Source organism: Cheilinus undulatus, linkage group 20, assembly GCF_018320785.1.
Source record: "Cheilinus undulatus linkage group 20, ASM1832078v1, whole genome shotgun sequence".
NCBI lineage: Eukaryota > Metazoa > Chordata > Actinopteri > Labriformes > Labridae > Cheilinus > Cheilinus undulatus.
In genome coordinates, this window is record NC_054884.1 from 24,577,224 (window position 1) to 24,598,308 (window position 21,085).

The 21,085-nt window shown below is 37.2% G+C and overlaps 2 protein-coding genes across 6 annotated transcripts in view; one reads left to right on the forward strand and one right to left on the reverse strand.

Annotated features, from left to right (window-relative positions):
- The window catches only part of ptprea (protein tyrosine phosphatase receptor type Ea), a 170,391-nt gene that overhangs the window by 99,268 nt on the left and 50,038 nt on the right, over positions 1 to 21,085 (reverse strand). The gene's annotated exons all lie outside the window — the stretch shown is intronic.
- On the forward strand, positions 934 to 6,124 carry LOC121527941 (clarin-3). Its single transcript, XM_041814991.1, has 3 exons — positions 934 to 1,220; positions 2,656 to 2,841; positions 5,400 to 6,124. The coding sequence occupies exons 1-3, from the start codon at positions 989 to 991 to the stop codon at positions 5,675 to 5,677; spliced, it is 696 nt and encodes a 231-aa protein (XP_041670925.1). The 5' UTR covers positions 934 to 988; the 3' UTR covers positions 5,678 to 6,124.

Here is a 21,085-nt window from a genome sequence, read left to right on the forward strand (position 1 = left end):
CCATCCTCACTGCTGATCCAACTCAGGATTTGTTTTAATAACATTTGCATATATTTTCTGAAAGACTTTGAGGAAAATGTGGCTTAAGGAGGAAGATAGATTAACAATTGTATCTTATTTACCTCAGTAATAAAACATAATGTTTTATAAAAACGTACTCGATCATAATGTAAGCCTGTTCATGAAATTCTAAGCTTTTTATTAATTCAATTAAACTGAAAGATAAGAGACTTGGCAGAAACCTTCTGCAAAGGCACTAACAGATCCTCTTGATATCTTCTTATCTGTGACTAACAGAAAACTCCCACAGAAATGATTACATGTGTAGTCTCATGTGTGCCTTGTTCCTGTGTCTGTTTCAGTTCATCATGTGTTGTAATGTCATAACTCAAAATGCCAGGTCTATTTGTGGTCAAATGTAGCTCATGGTTAGATTATGAAAGAAACATTTGAGATGTCTTCTGTGAAAGATAACAACTCCTATCATGACGTTTGTGTTTTTCACTGACACACATGACCACACCTCGCTCTTCCAGTAACTTTTTATAGACAGACTGGTAAATAATTAATCAATGGGATGATTTATGACCACACAAATTCAGGAAAAGGACTTTGAATTCAAATCTTTGAAAGTTATTCCCTAAAGTTGCCAGTTGTTTAGTCATAAAGCTGCTTTGTTCCGCTTCTTCCACCAACTATTTAACAACTATTACTTCTTTCAAACAGTGTATGATTTATCCTGCTTTCCATTTAAGATGTGTCATATTATCTTCCTTAAAGTTGCCTCTGTCCCTGCCATGACAACCAGCCATGACTTTTTCCTTTGAACCAAAGGTCACAGCCATAATCGAGATTTTACAACCAGCAATCCACATTCACTCCACCCAGCCAGCTTACTCAGATACTGACTCTTTACTGGGTCTTAACCTGTGTCAGAGACGAGACCCTTCCATTTGGATCTAACTAGCTCAGCTGGAATACCGCGATAATGCCTTCAACAAAGAAGAGTCTACATTTCACGTCCAGTGCGTTGGTCACTGCCATCGCTGTCGGGTGTTTGGGGTTTGGTATGTCAGCTCAATGGTCTCAAACATCCTTGAAATGCTCAAGACCTGGGACTGGCGTCTTCAATGGAAGTGCCGAGGTTCAACTGGAGCTTTTTGATGGTGTCGTCCTAAGAACCTCTTGCCCCTCTTTTGGAGGAGATGATTCATTTGAAGGTAACGTGAAGCCTTTAGGGGTCATATCCACCCATATTTTCTCACATATAAAACTATGGTATCCAGCTATTTAGTTTTTTGTTCTCCCATGTGTCATGAGAATTAAACACAGGTCTGGATAACTCAACAATAGCATGTCTTTAAAGACTGCTTACGTTATTCTGGATAATCCAGAGAATACACCTGAAGCCGTCTTTAGGGGCTCTATTTGTTACAACAAAGGTAGCTCAGAGGAAACTGCTTTAAAATATTAAATAGAGAAAGATAGATTAGTAAATCTAAGAAACATTTCCTGCATTACCCAACACTACCAGAGATCGGAGTAAATAACCAAGTACTTGTTTATGTCATTATTCAAGTAGCATTTCCCTACTGACTCACCTGAGTGTATGGTTTCAGGCTACAATAGTTAGCGTAGTTAGCATTACATGCACGATTTTAGCCATGAGCTTGAAGACTGATCTCAGATGCCCCCAGTGGCCAACCACTACTGTGAGACTACATTAGCTTTAGCAAAAGCTAATGTATTTTAGTTGGCTATGTAGCTATTTAGTTACCTTAGTTTAAGCAAATGTAGCATAAGCTAGCATTGCGAGCGTAGCTTCATTGGCTTTAGCTTAAGCCATGTTAGTTATTTAGCTATTTAACTATAATAACACATGCGTTTTGAGATTTGCAGAACTGTAAAAGGTGTACTGTCTTTAGCTACGTAATCAAGTAGCTTACATCGCAAACATAGCTTCATAAGCTTTAGCCTTAGCTACATTAGCTAAGTTAGAGTGCTTTCATGGAGTACAAGCTTTTTGCCTGTGCAACTGTTTGACTGTTGGCTACATTAAACATTTTGCACATAAGTTTTTTGACTTAACTTTTGATATCTCAACCCTAACCCTTACCCTAACTGGAACTTTAATCCAATTTTATTTTGAAAGCTTTCACATGCATCTCTATCCTGACAGAGGTGGCGTCTCACAGTAGTGGTCTGCAAGAGGGGGGCATCTGAGATTTGCAGATGTCTTAAATTGATCTGCTTTGCAAGGGTATAAGCCACCGTCATGGCAAAAAAAAGATGTTTGAGGAAAGAGCAGTAGAATTGAGACCTGATTTGCAACATTTCGAAAAGTGACAGACTTGTGTAAAGCTCCCCCCACCGAGTCAGGGGAACCATTGCTTGCTATTTCATTAAAACAGTGCTGCCCTACCGTGATACAGCAGGATGAGGGATAGACTGTCGAAAACATAGTATGGTCCACATATAAATACATTTTCATAGTAAAGAAATACATATTTTGCAAAAAAGGATAATAAGAGTATTGGAGGACTGACTGAAAACTCACATCCCTAGAAACTACTTTAGTAAAGATAGCCTATATAAATCCTAAACTGAATCAAAATCTTCTAACTGTGTCTGTTTGTTTGTTCTATTTGTCTTTAGTGTTTCCCAAGTTGCTAGAATCAGGAGGAGCCCCTGTAGTCCTGCATGGTTTGACTTTGGGCATGTTGGCGCTGTGTTTACTGTTTTCGGCCTGCAGCATCCTCATCTCCCTCTACAACAGTGTCAGTAACCCTTATGAGACCTACATGGGGCCCATAGGCATCTATGTGTGCAGCTCACTGAGCGGTAAGTAATACAAATTTGTATCAGAATAGTTAAAACATTACATGAGATGGTATTGTATTAAATAAAAAAAAAAATCACCATTTCCATGCATAAGCAGTTTCCTCTGATGTCACTTTTAGGGTGGAACACTAAATGCTGTTGTAAAGTTCTACAGTTGTATGTTTTAGGTTGGAAAATGTATCAAGATAGAAAGGGTTCCTACTGTATATGCCTTTGAAAACCTGGAAAACAATTGGTCATTTGTTTGAGAAATGAGAGAAAGTCCTGGAAATTCTCTTGTTGTCCTGAAAAATTACTTAAACATTTCCCTGACTTCATATCACTGTTTCCTGAAACAGATGACATTGTTATATTTAAAGGGTTGAATTACGTTAAGGATCATCTGCTGGTTGTTATCATACCTTTCTTCTAGTCTTTTTTTTAACTGTTGCAATATCTTAAATTGGTTGGCATATTTAGTTCAGTTGCTTAAGTTTCACATGTAAAGATTTATGGTATATTATCTTGGAACAATATGATAATGACTGGACTAGTAGTAAGAGCTGAAAACTTACTTTTATTCCAGTATCATTTACCCCATTCCACCATTTAAGGGAAGGGGTACTGACTAACCTAACAGGTAGCCCCTGATGTGTAAGCAAACAGGGGCTTTCTGTATTGCTAGCAAGTAAGAAGACTATAATGTAAGCACCAGATCTAAATCTTATAAGTAATGTAGCGCACTAGCAGCACATTAGCATGCAAACAAGGTAGGCTATACAAACATGAGAGCACACAGAAAAACCTAGATAGCAGGACGAGCTGCTGTTGTCCTGTTATCTACAGGCATACAGAAAAGTTAGTGAAGAGCCTCTTCTTAACTAATGACACTATATAGGAAACAGGTACATTTCTGGCTAGCCTAACAGTGAGCCCCTAATCTGTTACCAAACAGGGGCTTACTATAATGCTAGCTAGTAGGAAAATAGAAGTAATGTAAGCCCTGTGATTCTGGCAGTATTGTAATAGGTTTGTTAATCAGTTATCAGTTAGCATCTCATCTTTAAACACCAGTATAAAGCTATGCCCTAGCTAACATTAGCACACTACAGTGTTAATGGAACAATATGAAATGAAGGAACTCAGGCTAGCATAACTGATTGTCCCTGATATGTTGGCAAATGGGCTTTCTGTAATGCTAGCTACAAAGACTATAATGTAAGCACTGGACCTAAATCTTAGCTGTATTGTAGCACATTAGCAGTGCATTAGCTCACAAACTAAATAAACTATGCAACATGAGAGTATGCCAAAAACCTAGACAACAGGAAGAGCAAGACAACACATTTGAGAGCCTGTAACAGGCAGGCAGTTGGAAAAATTAGCATAGAGCCTCCTCCTAGCTAGTGAAAAAAATGAAAGGGGTATTTTTCTAGCTAACAAGTACCCCCTAATATGTTGAACTTAATGTAATGCTAGTTAGTAGGACTATTAAAGTAATGTATGCATTAGACTGTAATTTTGGCACTGTTGTAGCACAGCATAATTATTATTTATATAGAAATTAAAAGCATTTCCTCATCTGTATACATACATTGAAAGCCTGTTAGCTACAGGCAAACAGAAGCCAGCATAAAGCCAAATCAAAGCTACCATTACCACACAAGAGTGTTAATGACAGATATGAAAGGAGTAAATTCCAGGATAGCATAAAAGGAAGCCACTGATGTGTTAGATAACAAGGGTTACTTGAAATGCTAGCCATTTACACTGTAATATAAGCAAAAAAACTGAAAAAGGTCTGTATTGAAGCACATTAGCAACACATTAGCTGGCAAACTACAATGTGCCAAAAACCAAGAAAATAAAGAATTACTTAGCTACAGGCAGACAAGCAGCGAAAACTAGCTTACCATGTTAGTATGTTAATGACACAATAAAGGGTACATTTTATGGCTAACATAACAGTTAGCCCAGGATGTTTTAGCATCTGAGAAGCTTGCTAGTTAAAAAGTAATGTAAGCACTGGACTTAAAAAAATTATCACTTCAAAATTTCAGCCACATTTAAGCATATTAGCAGAGCATTAGCATGTAAACTAAATAGACTATGTAAACATGTGAGTGTGCCCAAAAACAGATAATAGGAAAAGAAGGGCAACACATTTGAAAGTCTTTTGGCTAAAGGAAGACAACAACAAAGTTAGCATGGAGCACTCTCCTAGCTAATGACACATTATAAAGGAGGAACATTCCTGGCTAACATAAAAGGTAGCCCCATATATATTAGTAAACATGTGCTAACTATAATGCTGGCTAATAGGACTATGAGAGTAATCCAAGCACTAGATTGTAATTTTGACAAATTGTAACACATTAGCTTGCAAACTATTGAGGCTATGCAAACACCGAAGGGTACCCAAATGCTAGATAATTATACACAGTAGCTAGCACTACCATGAGAATAAGTCCTTAACATCCTCACATAGTATGTTAGGCTTAAATGTTAGCTCATTACACACATAGGTTGAATTACTTAAATGTTGAACTTTGCTAATGGTTTCCCTCTTTCCCCTGCAGCTTGTCTGGCTCTTTTGGCCCTCATCATATACGTGTGTAATATCTTCGCTACTGAAATGGCAGAGGATTTAGTGCGGCTCTTTGCTGAAAATATTCCAGTAGAGATGAGAAACAAGAAGACAGAGATGAGCCTGGGATTCTACATGGTCATCCCTTATATCGTGCTCTCTTTTGGTGCCATTGGGTTGATTTTCATGTACGACCATGCAGCCTACACACACAGGAGGGAGCAGCAGAGGCCTACAGAGGACGCACCCAAGGAGATCATGATGTACTAGAGGACTGCACTGATTTCAGTGACACTGATACTCTGACATAAACACTGTCTGGGGTAATTTAATGTCAGTGAAAACTACTGATGGAATTCAGGTGTGCACAGTAAATATTAATGTACAACTTTTGTAATGTTTAAAAAGAATATGCTTAAACTAACACAGTTTGAGATGCACCTTTGCTTTTTTAGTATTTTAATAATTTAAAAAAAAATGATGAAAAATGATTTTATACATGTACAAATTAGTATAGATTTATATCCTACTTCCATCTAGCTGACAACCTCAAATCTGTTTATTTTGAGTAAAGATTATTCAAAGACAGCAGGTCTAAAAAGTAAAAAGCAAATTATTTTTCTCATGACAGTCAACCATGTCTTTTAATCCTCAACATGTCAAATATAACTCTGTAAATATTGCTTTTCTTTGGCCAGTGTAAATAAATAGATATGATGTGAAAAGTGAATTATTTTTTCTGTATTTTTGGTTGTTTTCAAGTTTCAGATTTACATATGGAAGACATAATGTAAAAAAAAAATTTGGCAATAACTCGACAATAAAATATGTATTATATATTTTAATATATAATGCAAACATAATATTTTTAAAGCTGAAGTCCAAATAATTGTCAGCTCAGTGAAGAGAAGTGGGAAGATACACTTGGATTTGTTAAACTTTGCTGCCCTCTATCTCTGAGGTGACCATGATGCAGTGAAACAACTGATGACAAGTTTAAAATCATTGTTTACTGTGCTATGTTGTCTCCACAAAGATAATAGAATTATTTCAAGTTTTAACTACTGATGGAGTTCTGGTGCTAAAATAGAAGCAGATAGTTTTGGGTATAGAACTCACTTGTCCCTCCAAAGTTACCAAATTACAGAGAAACCAAGGTTTGCCAACAAATAAAATGACATTTGACATAAGTTTCAGGAGCTCACGTTTATTAAAGTTTTAACAATCATCTATTTTAACTTAATATTTGTAAGGAAAACTTGATAGTATTTAATAGGAAAACTTGATATAGTATATAAGGAAAATATGATATCGAGTGATTGATAACCTATTATTTATTAGGAAAACTTGATATAACTTGTTCACAAATGTGAAACAGATTGGAAAACTTGGTAATACTTCAACATTTTTTGTAAGGAACACTTGATATTCTGAGGAAATCTTGGTTCATTTTAAAGGAAATTTCTTGGTTTTATTTGATAAAAAATGATTTTATTAGAAAAGGAAACTTGGTATTACTTGTAGAAAAATCTTGAATTATTCATTAGGAAAATTTGGTAGTATTTAAAAAGGAAAACATAGCCTCTTTTATTAAGTAACAGTGACATTTTTTGTGAGGTAATCTGTACATTTTTATCAGGAAATCTGATATTATTTGATGGGAAAAATTATTTCTTCTTAGGAAGACTTGACATTATTCATTTGTAAATCTTGGTATGATTTTTAAAAAAGGAAAACTTTGGTTTCATTTAATTTGTAACTATATTGTTATTACAAAGCAAGCTTGCAATTATTTGTGAGGCAAACTGTACATTATGCTATATACCAGGAAATCTTAATAATCTTTAATAGAAACTTGGTAACATAAACATGTATTATGTGACTGGAAAACCTGGTTTTACTTGTTAAGCAAACCTTGCTTTAGTCATTAGGAAAACTGATGTTATTTAAAGGGAAAGGGTATTTTTATCATGTAACCTTGATTTTATTTATAAGGCAAACTGTATAGTATTTTCCAGGAAAACTCAATAACATATGATAAGAAAACCTGGTAACATTTGATTTGAAAACCTGGTATGTTTTGATTTGAAAACTTGGTGTTTGTTGAAAGGAAACCTCTATTTTATGGGAAAGCAGGGTTTTATTTGGTAGAAAAACTATATTGCATACACTGATAAAAATGTTTAGCCCGATCTACTTAGAAAAACCTAGGCAACATTTTGCATCAATTTTTGTAGATTAGCCAAATTAATCTTTGAAAAAACTACTACTCTGTTTTAGTTCAAGAACAACTGACCTCTTGGCCAGGTCACCCTTGTGAAAGAGATTTCAGTCTTAATGGGTTTTATCTGGTTAAATAAAGGTTAGATTAAAAAAAAAATCAAAGTGAAATTTACTTACTTTTTCAAAAATGGTGAAAACCCTTGGTGAAAAACGAGGAAATGGGCGTATCCATCTGCTTCACACGGTTATGTAATCAATTAAACTCAGCTTGTTAAAATGACTCATGCTTTCGATGTAGTTTCACGGAATAAGGTGGATAGTGTTCTTCAGTTACGACTGCTTGCAAAGGAGGTGTCTACATTTGTTTCCACACCATCTTGATTTTCCCTCATCATAGATATTACCAAAAATGGTTATGTCTGAACTGAAAAGTAACACAGACAGTCAAACTCATTTTCAGGAAGTACTCTTTCCATTCATGGTGCAAAAGTGTTGACCATCAAAAACAACAATAATCCATCACAAAGATGAACAAAGGAATCCCAGCAGTGATCCCTGTATAGCATTCAACATCTTAACTCACCTGATCACATAGAAACACTCTGCCCCAGGGCATCATGGGAAAATTCTGCCTACATATCCCTAGATTGTTTCCCAACAATCTGATCTATCATCCCTGCCATGTCTTCAGTTAGCAGTTCATCTATTCCTGATTGTTAGGAAAGCCATTTTTCACTCTTTTAAAATACCCACAATGCATCACAGGGGGCATTGATTCATGGATAATGTAGTTTTTTGTAGTTTTGAAACACAGTATGAAACTGAGTAAAAGTCAGGCTTAGTCATGTGGATAAACTTTGGAAGACTGGCTTACATTACCTACATTATTCTTGTTTAGGAAAAAAATCACAGTGTCTTGTATTTTTAACAAAAGAAACTAACAACAAAATTAGATTTACTTATGTCAAGGTAGAAACTTGGATTTTTATTTTTGATATCAAAGAATAAATTAAGTTAAATTAACTTTTGCCCAGATTCATTTTTCTCAGTTTAAAAGGAAGGCTTGGTAATGTTTGAATGGACAACTTAGTTTTATTAAATGGTAAAACTTTTTTGTATTTGGTAGGAAAACTCTATTAATTGATAGGAAAACTTGGTATTGTTTGATTGGACAACTCTAGTATTTGATTGGAAATCTTGTTAGTATTTAATAAGAAAACTTTGTTTCATACAGTAGGAAAACTCTTTATCATTTGATAGGAAAACATGGTATCATTTGATTGGAAACGTTGTATTATAAGATGGGGAAACCTGGTTTTATTAGGTAGGAAACTCCTTTTCATTTGATGTGAAAACTTGGTATAACTCATTCAAATAATGAATGATGCCATGGTGATGGTAATGGTAGTATTTAAAGTGGGATAACTACTTCTACTGATGAAGTAAACCTAATTTATCTGTGAGGTAGATTGGATATTATTTACCAGAAAAACTTTGTATCATTTCATAAGAAAACTCGGTATTATTCAAAAAGGAAAACAGAGCTTCATTTATGGAGTTACTTTGACAATATTTGTGAGATAAATTGTACTTTTTTGACCAGGGAAACTTTGAATTTTTGACTGTAAAACGTGTTATTATTTGATAGATCAAATGCTATTTTTGTCAGGAAAACTTGTCCGTTACTTTTACTTATAAAGCCAACTTGATGTTATTTTGCAGTTAAGCCTGATTTCATTTGTAGGGTAAATTTGGTGTTACTTGTTATGATTATTGTATGATAGGTTGGTATCTTTTGTTTGGAAAACTTGATATTATCTTGAGGTACAAATAAGTTCTTTCTATCATCTATTTTTAAGCACCAAAAGCCAGCTTGAGTGTTTAAAACTCAGAATAATTTAGGCATTTTGTTCAGTAATCCTTAGAAGTTGAGACAACTTTGAATTATAACAGTGTAAAAACCTTGGACACAAAGGAATGTAGAAAAGGAAGTGATAAGCCCAGACTTTTATCAGTTGTGACTGGCAGTGCTTGTACTTTGTCTCTACAGAATTCCCAGACCTGAAAAACTTCCGACTCTGGGCCAGGCCTAAAACGTACCGATCATTTACATGGCTATAAAATCTCTTTTAAACAAGGCTCCTTCAAATCAACCATGAAAATGTAACTGTCAGATATTATACTGTCTCAGGTATTACAACAAACAAACAAAAATAATAGCTTATCTGATTTTAGCTCTGATCCCTAATGACCCCAGGGGCCTTGGGAAAGTTGTGCCTGCCAAATTCTTATATCCACAGGACACATTTAGGGAGCAGTTACTTTAATTTCCCCCTAAATGTGTTAAGTGGTTTTGCCATTGTTGCCGGCAACATCTGCAAGAAAGTGGTTGCAATAACTGGCAATAAGTCTTTAATGTCACTGTGGAGGAATTTTGGCCCACACTTCTTTGGAGGATTGTTCTAATTCAACCACATTGGAGGGTTTTCAAGCATGAATGGCTTTTTTAAGGTCATGCAACAGCAGCTTGTCCATACTTTGACTAGGCCACTCAAAAAGCTACATTTTAGTTTTATTTGAGCCCTTCAGAGGTGGACTTGCTGGTGTGTTTCAGATCATTGTCCAGCTGCATAACCCAAGAACATCTGAGCTTGGCGTCACAAACTGACAGTCGAACATTCCCCTTCAGGATTTTCTGGTAGGGAGCAGAATTCATGGTGCCATCAATTACAGCTGGTCATCCAGGTCCTGAACCATCACATTACCACCATGTTGACTGTTACTATGATGTTCTCTTTATGAATGCTGTGTTTGTTTTATACCAGATGTAACGGGACATTAAAACCATCAAAAAAGCTCAACATTTGTCTCGTCAGTCCACAGAATATTTCCCCCAAAAATCTTGGGGATCACCAAGATGTTTTTGGCAAAAGTGAGACAAGCCTTTGTATTCTTTGATCAGCAGTGGTTTTGTCCTTTGGAAATCTCAAATGGATGCTATTTTTGCCCTGTCTTTCTTATTGTTGAATAATTACTGACCTTAACTAAGTCAAGTGAGGCCTGCAGGTCTTTAGATGTGTCATCAATGCACTCTTTTGTTGGAGTGATTTTGGTAGGCCGACCACTCCTGCACTGACAGAAATGAATCTGGGCAAAAGTAAATCTAACTTAATTTAATCTGCTCTATCAACAATAAAAATCCAAGTTCCTAGCTTGGGTAAATCTAATTTTGTAGTCAGTTTGTTTTGTTAAAAATACAAGACATTGTGAATTATTTCCCAAACAAGAATAATGTAGGTAATGTAAGCCAGTCTTCCAAAGTTTATCCACATGACTAAGCCTGACTTTTACTCAGTTTCATTCTGTGTTTCAAAACTACAAAAAACTACATTATCCATGAATCAATGCCCCTTGTGATGCATTGTGGGTATTTCAAATAAGTGATAAACGTTAACTGACAACATGGCAGCGATGATAGATCAGATTGGTGGGAAACAATCTAGGGATATGTAGGCAGAATTTTCCCATGATGCCCTGGGGCAAAGTGTTTCTATGTGTTTAAATGTGATCAGGTGAGTTTAGATATTGAATGTTGTACAGAGATTACTGTTGGGATTCCTTTGTTCATCTTTGTGATGGATTATTGTTGATTTTGATGGTCAACACTTTTGCACCATGAGTGGAAAGAGTACTTCCTGAAAATGAGTTTGACTGCCTGTGTTAAAATTTAAGTTAATAAATCATTCTCTGTTAATATCATTGATAAGGGGAAATCTAGAAGGTGTGGAAACAAATGCAGATACTTCCCTTGCAACTATTGCTATAGGTGTTACTGAAGAACACTGCTAGTGGGAGGAAATCAGAAATTGTACTATTCATATTGTTGTACAATTTTACTGCCAAGAAAGCACAAGTCATATTTACAAGCTGAGAAAACTTGATTTTAGACGTATTTACAAAGAAGTTAAGTTAAACAAAGATTAGTATTGTTGGATCTCCTTGAAAATGTAGGTAAATTTTACTTTGATTTTTTTGTTCTTAAATTAAAACAGAGAAGTAGTTTTTACAAAGATTTATCTGGCTAATCTACAACAACAATTGATGCAAAAAGTTGCCTAGGTTTTTTTAAGTAGATTTGGCTGAATATTTTTTATCAGTGTGGGAAGGTTCACCACTGTTCAGTTTTCCCCATTTGTGGATAATGGCTCTCACACTGGTTCACTGGAGTCCCAAAGACTTAGAAATGGCTTAGAAAGTTTTTCAAGACTAATAGAGGTCAATGACTTTGTTTCTCATCAGTTCTTGAGTTTTCTGGAACATTTAATGATATGCAGACAATAAGAAACCAGGAGGGGGCATTCACCGTTTCACAGCTGAAAAGGTGAAGATGTCCTCCAGAATTTCCCATCCAACGGATGCCTAAGAGACAAATTTGTCATCCAAAATTTTACACCAACTGGGGGCATTAGTATGTTTTTCCATCTTCAGAATCACACAGACAGAAAAGTTGACTTATCTTCATCCGTTCATGGCTCATGGCTGGGACGAGGCTAAAGTTAAGGGCTTTTAACTCCAGGGATGCATTGCATCTTAACAGTATCCACTTCCATGTGGGATCAACACAGTGGAGCTTTGATGAGTGATAAACATTTATTACACGTCTATTTAATCCATTTTAAAGGAGTGAACCAACAAAGAATGCTGACAAATAAATAGTCATAGAAACAAAGCTTTCTGAAAGAGATCTCGCCGAGAGTCAACATCTATTGTCTTGTGGATCTCCAGACGCTCTCACAGCTGTGATTCACATGGCTGTGTTGACATGAGAGCAGGGCTGAAGTGTCCTGTTACCGTTTCCCGTGTCCCATCACTCAGAGCCTAAAGTCTGTTTGGACATGCCCTTTGCAGCACCTCTCAGCCCCGCAACGCCTTCTACCTGTCTTCAAAAGAACCACTCTACCTTCAAGTCTCACACTTCAAGGGAACTGTGGAAGGACACAGTGATCTGCTTTGTTATTGTCAGCAGGAATATGGATTAAATTTCTCAGAATACATACTGTCTAGAGTGGATGAAAAACATCTCAGGCTGGTTGGGATTTCTGTCAGCAGAGTAAAAAGTCTTAAGGATCCCTAAAGACATTCAATTTAAATGACCAGATCCAAATTACACATAGTTTTCAGTCAAGTCACCAAACTTCTTCTAGCATAGTTATGAGTTATGGCGACCGTAAGGGACCAGCAGCGTGGAGTCAGGGTAGGTTGTTGTCTCTGGAGGAGGCCGTGTTAACAACCTTTAGTCTGGTGAGATCACCTGCTGTGACATTAATAAGTTCTTCAGACTACAGCATAGACCAGTCAGTCATTAGAGACCCTTTCATTCTGCACTGAAATACATCATTAGGCCGGTGTGATCACAGTCAGACCACAGTCACTAACTAAACTAAGACTTTTAAAGAAAACACTGAACCTTTACTCTGCTTATTCTAATCATTGTGAGACATCCATCCTTTTACAGTGATTGAATAGGAGTATTTTTGAAATGATGTAGGTTTTTCCTTTTTTCAATTGTGCGTAACAGAGAATAGAGGCTGATAATTAAGTGACACTTTGGAATCTAAGGCAAATTTCTCCAAGTGACAAAAAATGTAGAATACTGTATAGTATTGTGTTGTATCATGTTGCATTGTGTATCGTGTAGTCTGTATCATATATCATATTGCATGGAGTCTTGTAATGCTGTATCATATCATAATGTATCGTATCCTATTGTATCCTATTTTATACTATCCTATCCTATACTATTCTAACCTAGTTTATCCTATCCTTTCCTACTCTATCCAGTCCTATCCTATCCTATCCTATACTATCCTTTCCTATCTTATCCTAACCTAGTCTATCCTATCCTTTCCTATCCTATCCGGTTCTATCCTATACTATCCTTTCCTATCCTATCCTAACCCAGTCTATCCTATCCTAGTCTATCCCATTCTATCCTATCCTATCCGATCCTATCCTATCCTATCCTATCCTAACCTAGTCTATCCTAACCTAGTCTATCCCATTCTATCCTATCCTATCCTATCCTAACCTAACCTAACCTAGTCTATCCCATTCCATCCAATCCAATCCTATCCTGTCCTGTCCTATCCTATCCTATCCTATCCTACCCTATCCTATCTTCTCCTTACCTAACCTAGTCTATGCTAACCTTGTCCATCCCATTCTATCCTATCCTATCCTATCCTATCCTAACCTAACCTAGTCTATCCTCACCTAGTCTATCCCATTCTATCCTATCCTAACCTAGTCTATCCCATTCTATCCTATCCTATCCTATCCTATCCTGTCCTAACCTAACCTAACCTAGTCTATCCTAACCTAGTCTATCCCATTCCATCCAATCCAATCCTATCCTGTCCTATCCTATCCTATCCTATCCTATCCTGTCCTATCCTATCCTATCCTATCCTATCCTATCCTATCCTATCCTATCCTGTCCTATCCTATCCTATCCTATCCTAACCTAACCTAGTCTATCCCATTCTATCCTTTCCTATCCTGTACTGTTCCATTCTGTCCCATCCAATCCCATTCTATCTTATTCTGTCTTCTGTGATACTGTATTGTGTTGTGTCGTATTATATGGCATCATACTGTACTACATCTTGTCATATCATTTTGTAATAAATCCTATTGTATTGTGTGATATCATACTCCATCTTCTAGTATTATATTGAAGTTTATCCAGTCACATTGAAGTGTACTATGTCATACTGTGTAATTTTTATTTTATCATAATGTATCAGGCGAAATTATACAATTTTGTATTGCATTGTAGAGTATCTTTATATATCATGTCAATGCATTGTGGTGTTGTATTTTATTATGTTTTATCATTTTACATTGTTAACTCTTTCTTTGTATCATATTGTATGATACTGAAGTGTATCATACCATATGGTATAACATTGTACTGCGTTGATTTACTTATTTTATTTTATTTTATTTTATTTTATTAAGATTTATTTGTGGGAATTTTTAGAGGAGGACAGTGGATAGAGTCAGAATTGGGGAGAAACATGTGGCAAAGGGCCACAGACCAGATTTGAACTCGGGCCGCCCACATACATGAGTCGTGCCTTAAACCACTAAACCAACTGCATGCCCCGATTACATTATTTTGAATCATGTGTCTTCGTATCGATTCACATGTCATCACACTGAATCACACTATATCGTATCAAACTGTATCATACCATACCGTATCATATCATACCAGCAGCCACAGGAGATTTATACTGTATCCATTCTTCACTGAGGTGTGATTAAGTTCAGTTGCCACTTGAGGACCCTTCTCCCCGTTTGCAGTGCAAATATTAGCTGAATTTAATCAAAGATGACTGGTAATCTCTTCCTCTCTGTATTCTCACTGTCATTTGACTCACATCATTGGATAAACCCGAGATTATGCAGGAGCCCGAGCCTTGACCACTCACTCTGTGTGATAGGATTAAAGCAGAAACTTTTGTACCTGTGAAACCTTATCCTCCAAGGTCCCGCATTACAGAGGCCTGTGAAACAGACACCTCCAGCTGGAGGGCAGGGAAGGGGGGCACATTCAGACATTCAGGGCAGTAGAGTCCATGTTAGTGGGGCATAGCAGGCTGGGGGAAGGGGCCTGGTTACCTGCCACCTTTGGGAGCAAATTTCTTGTGGACAACTGAGAGCTTTTGGTAAATAAAGGTAGGGGGGGACTGTAAAGCACTTTTTAACACTTTGCCAGCACCTTACAAGGCTATTCACGATAAAGATCATAAGTAAAATTATGTCATGAACACAGGAGGACTAGAAAAAAGAACAAAGTTGCCAAGATAGTGATAGTGAAAAAAATTCTCAGAATTATAACAACAAAAAAAAATCAGTCATGCCCTAAAGCCCTTTAATATGATTTTCTTTTCACGACAGAGTTAACTCACAGCTCAGTGCGAGTAAGAAAGGTGTGTGCATCTCAGGGCGTATGTCTGTGTAATATTTTCCTATGAGGTAATGAACTGTTCTGACACTGTAACTGACCCAGCCTTAACAACATAACACAGCAACAGCTGCAATACATTACACATTTGAAACATCACTCTTCCTCCTGTATACATTTAGTTTGAACTGCTTTGAACTATTCTTCTCTGGACTGTTGATTTTCTGCTTTTACCTTTGGTTTTACAGCATTCCAACGGAATCTGCCAAACCTACGAAAGCCCTAAGCAGACATACTTACATACAGTTTTATTATACTGCTATTTCTCTTTGATAACAAGGGGTTTCTGGGATTTTTTTTTTCATTTAGATATATTTTTGGGCCTTTTCATGCCTTTACTAGATAGAGGAAGGACAGTGGAGAGACTCAGAAACAGGGAAGAGAGTGGGGAGAGACATGCGGCAAAGGGCCACAGGCCGAGTTTGAACTGGGGCCACCTGCATACATGGATAGCGCCTTTAACCACTTGACCATCTGCGCGCCCATTTCTGGGTGTTTTCTCAAGATCTTAAAATGTATTTGTGCTATTATCTCAATGAAAATGCAGGTTCTCTGGGACATGTTAATTTCTTCAGATCCCTAAAAACAACTGAAATTCAAGGCCTTTACATGCACATAAATGCATGCAACACTGCGCTGGGTTGACAGTTATAATTCAGTTTGGCATTATTATTGCCCCCCTCCCACTGACAAACTTTACAACTCTGCATATTTACACTTTGCACTTTACTTTTGGCACAAATATGATGCACACTACACAACAAAACTAGAGTGCTGAAACGTCCAAGTTGAATTTAACTACAAGTGTAATCTTAACTTCATTCTGAGTAAAATGACCTGCAATGTTGGAGTAACTTGATTAAGTTGATGCATCTAATGAGTCCAATTGATATAAGCTTCGCCCACTGTCATTTTAAACCTGGGGTTGGTTTCCCACCATGCCCTTGGGCAGTTTAGCTGTGCTTTAGATGTATTCCGATGTGTTTAGATGTTTCACCAGTTGTTCATGGGTCACTCCTGGGTTTTCTTTGCTCATGATTCTGGTGGATAGTTGTTGTTTTTGATGTAAGTCACTTCAGCACCTTGAGTGAAGTTATCACTATGTCAGTCACTTCCTGCCTGTGGCAAGTTCAGCGTTAAAGGGTGAAGTACTGATTTTCATCAAAGGGTGTTTCCAAAGTCTATATTGCCTCTCTGCTCCATCATTGTGAGAAGATGCCTGGAATTGGAATTTTTCCAATTTTTTTCTCAAAATTTTCTCACTGTTATCAAATTTTGTAGCCACTTTTTAACCACTTTTCACCAATTTCCTATCCATTTTGTGCCACCTTTTGCATTCTTGACCCATTTTGACCCCTTATAACCCACTTCTGCCACTTTTTTTTACCACTTTTAACAGTTTCTTTTCATTCTTGAACCTTTCTGCCTCTCTTGATCCATTTTTGCATCTTTTAACCAACTTTTAATGCTTTTCACAATTTCCCAATCCAATTTTTGCCCCCTTTTGCCTACTTTGACCTCTTTTAGCCTCTTGCAACCCATTTTTGACACTTTTTAACTGTTTTTCCTCTACCATTTTGCCCCTTTTTCCATTTTTTTTTACCACTTTTATCCTACTTCTGCCACTTTGACCACTTTTCACCATCTTCCCATCCTTTTGTGCCAATTGTTGCCTGTCTATGCCCACTCTTGCCTTTTTTAACCAATTATTGCCACTTTTTCCCATTTTTTCAGTAAAACTCCCTTAAAGTCATTTCAGTTCCCTCTTTTTTATTCTTTTACATCCTGACACTTGTGTACATTGTGGCTTAGCTATAAAGTCTGACATTACTTTCCAACTATTCTAGTCAATTTGCCCACACACATTTTGTTAACATTAACAAAAACAGGATGTTTCGGTTTAAGAAAAAGGCTTTACATTTTAATTAGGCAATATTGTACAATAAAAGAAAGTTCATTTTTTGTTGCTTTGATAAGAGTGCTTATTATTCAGGTTGAACTCATGAGTGGCCTTGAGTGGGCCAACTGGATGAGGACAGTAATGTCAGTTTGTATAGTCATGCTAAGACCTGAAACAATTACTTTTCTGTCTGCTCCAAAGCTGATTTGCCCAGGAGGTGAACTATTAGCCAGGGAGCTAAAAACGTCAGATTCAATAAGCTTGTGTTGATATAATTAAATTGCATTTGATGACAGCCCATTCACCCCTATACTTCTCCTTATAAACATCGACCTTTCACTCTGGTGAGTTAAGGGATGGAAAAGCTCGAGGAAATCAAATTATAGCAAAAAGATGGGAATTTAAAAAAGGTGAACTGAAAACCCTCCTATGTTTTCTTCCAATAAACTTTAAGGTTTTTGTATTTACCCTCCCCCTCATAATCAGTGTTTTATAATATGTTTTGCTGGTTGATGGATAAGGAAGCAGTATTTTCCTGCAAAATGTTCTGACAGCAGCCTAAATGATGGATAAAATTCAAATTCAAATATAGACTTTACTTCCACAAGCCAAAGGGAGGGTTTAAAGTGAACAGGAGGAGAGTTACACATATTGATGAGCTGTACCTGGCTGCTCACGCTGAACATGACTGTGAGATACTGAAAGGCAGTCAGGTTCCTTACTTATCTCCATCATTAATCTTAATTTGTCAGTGAAGGTGGAGGTGAAGGCGGAGGGAAGGTGAGAGGGAGGAGGGGGAGGGCTGGTAGGTAATTGCACCCCTGCTGCTCCATTATGGTGTCACTCCACTGTTAACACCAGATAACATCTTTACCTGAAGCCAATTCTCCACTTTACCTTTATGCTGGGAGACAGAGAGACAGAGAAAAGACAGAAAAAGGAATCCCACAAGCAGCTATGGAGAGAAACTTTACTAATCAATCTCTGCTGAATCCTTACAACCAAACCTGTGGTTAAGAAAAAGAAATCTAAATGTTGGATGCCAGTTTACAGCTGGAGTGATGGATGGGTGGAGGGCCGAGCACTTTCTCTGCCCCATGCTGTTTGACACCGTGGTTGATTAATGTGCTCCTGATTGGCAGTTGTGATAGATATCAGTGGGTGCGAGGCGTAGGGACACAGTTAACCTGCTGACACAGTACTCAGTGGGACTAAATTGGCGCCATTTGACCCGGACACAGAAACAAAACCGTTAACAATAATAATCATTTATCTCAAAGGAAATGGACAATTAAAAAAACAGCAGAGAATATGTGAATTTCTAAATATCATTGATTGCTGTGTTTTCTCTTGATTCAAATGCCCCCCTGTTCAGTGCGATTGGCCCAAGAAGAAAGAGGTTCAAGAACAAAACATTTTACAGGTATTTTAAAGGGTTAAATATTTATATCTAAAATTTATTAAACCAAGAAGTCTCAGTAAGATTGAGAATATCATTGACAGGAGTGTCCTGGTAGAGACAGGAGGCAGCACATTTAACGTTCCCTCTCACGAACCACTATGGAGAGATGTGGTCTCTCCAGAACAGAAATACATGCTAAAAGTTTCAAAATAAAACTGGATCAAACTTTTGGTTTGGTTAGGTAAGGGTTAAATATCAAAGTCAAAAACCCGATCTGCAAAACCTGTAAGCAGACTATTTACCAATAAAGCCAAGTGAACAGTGTGCTTACAGGAAAAAAGCTCACCCTCCATGAAAACATTCTGACCTGGCAAATGTAGCAAACGTAGCTCTATTAGCTGCAAAAACTACCTAGATAAAGGAGCTACATAGCTATCATAGCTAAAGCTTAAGCTCGCTTATGAATGTCTAAACTAACAAAGCTACATAGCTGGTGTTAGGTACATTAGCTATGAAGGGATGTAGTTATCTTTTTAGCCTATGTAGCTATAGCAGCTTTGGTAGCTTTAGTTACATTTACTAAAACTCAAGTTGCTAAAGCCAGCTTAGCTACATTGGCCCACAAGGTAGCATTACCTACATAGCTAGCGTAACTGTGCTGGCTCACATAGCACATACAACTATGTAGTTCTGTTAGCCTCAGCTAAAGCAAACGAAGTTAAAGCGAGCATCCGTTTTGCGTATCTACTTCTAAAACAGGTCAATGCATAATTTACCCCTGGGTTAGACTTATCTTTTTCTCTGTTTTATTTATGAAATGTTGCTTTGTCTTTGATGTTTACACTGTAGTTATTTCATGAATGTAGCTACTAGACTTTGTTTATGATTAAAGCTGAATTAAAAAAAAAAAAAAAATCTAAAACTGGAAATATGTGTACCGGCATATTATGACTCTTCCGTTCTGACTAACATAAAACACCTTCCAACTAATCTGTAAAAATATTCAACAGACAAAAGCTAGCCTTGAATTAGCCAGATTCAATCTGTCAGGCAGAGCCATCGAGCAAAACTTCAACTTGAAATTCCCAATCAAAAAATGACCAATCAGCCAATCAGTGCCATGTAAGGATAGTACAATGCTTGCTACATGCAGGATTAGGTTATATACTGCTCAAAAGATAACTCAGAATGAGGCTCAGTAGTCTGTATGGCCTCCACATGCCTGTATGCACTCCCTACAATGTCTGGGCATGCTCCAAAGGGATCTCCTCCCAGACCTGGATCAGGGTATCAGTCGGTGGATGGAACGAGACATGATGTCCCAGAGGTGTTTAATTGGATTCAGGTCTGGGGAACAGGCAGGCCAGTCCATAGCATCAATGCCTTCATCACGCAGGAACTGCTGACACACTCCACCATGAGGCAGAGCATTGTCATGCATTAGAAAGGAACCCAGGGCCCACTGCAATGTGGTCTGACAATGGGTCTGAGGACATCATCCCAGTACCTAATGGCAATCAGGGTACCTCTGGCTAGCACATGGAGGTCTGTGTGGTCCTCCAAGGATATGCTCCCCCATCACTAACCCACCATCAAAATGATCATGCCGGAGGATGTGGCAGACAGCAGGCAGCTCAGTGTGAACCTGCTCTCATCTGTGAAGAGCACAGGGTATGCAAGTCAAAAAATAACACTGTCAGGTTTTATGGCAGTTTTTTTTAAGGCGGACATTTTTTGTCCTTCATGGCTTTCAATGGGTAAATTTCAAATCTGATAATGCACAAAAAAGTATGCATCAAATCAATTTTGTTGTTATTTTTTAATGTATCAAAGACTGATGTTAACAAATCCCCCTGCTCCCTATCATTTATCGTACAGGAAATAATATACTTACTTTCTGTTGCTTTTATCATGTAATCAAATTGCATTCAATGGGTTAAACTCCCAAAATGTTCTGGTATTTTGTCATTTTGATCAGAGCTAAAGTACTTAACACCAAAAACCAAAGAAAAAGAAAATATGCAGTACATACAATTTCAAGAATGTTTTTGGAGGTGGACTTTTTTTATTTCAATGGCCTTAACATCAGAAAACTGAAGAGATACCAGAGGGTTTAGATAT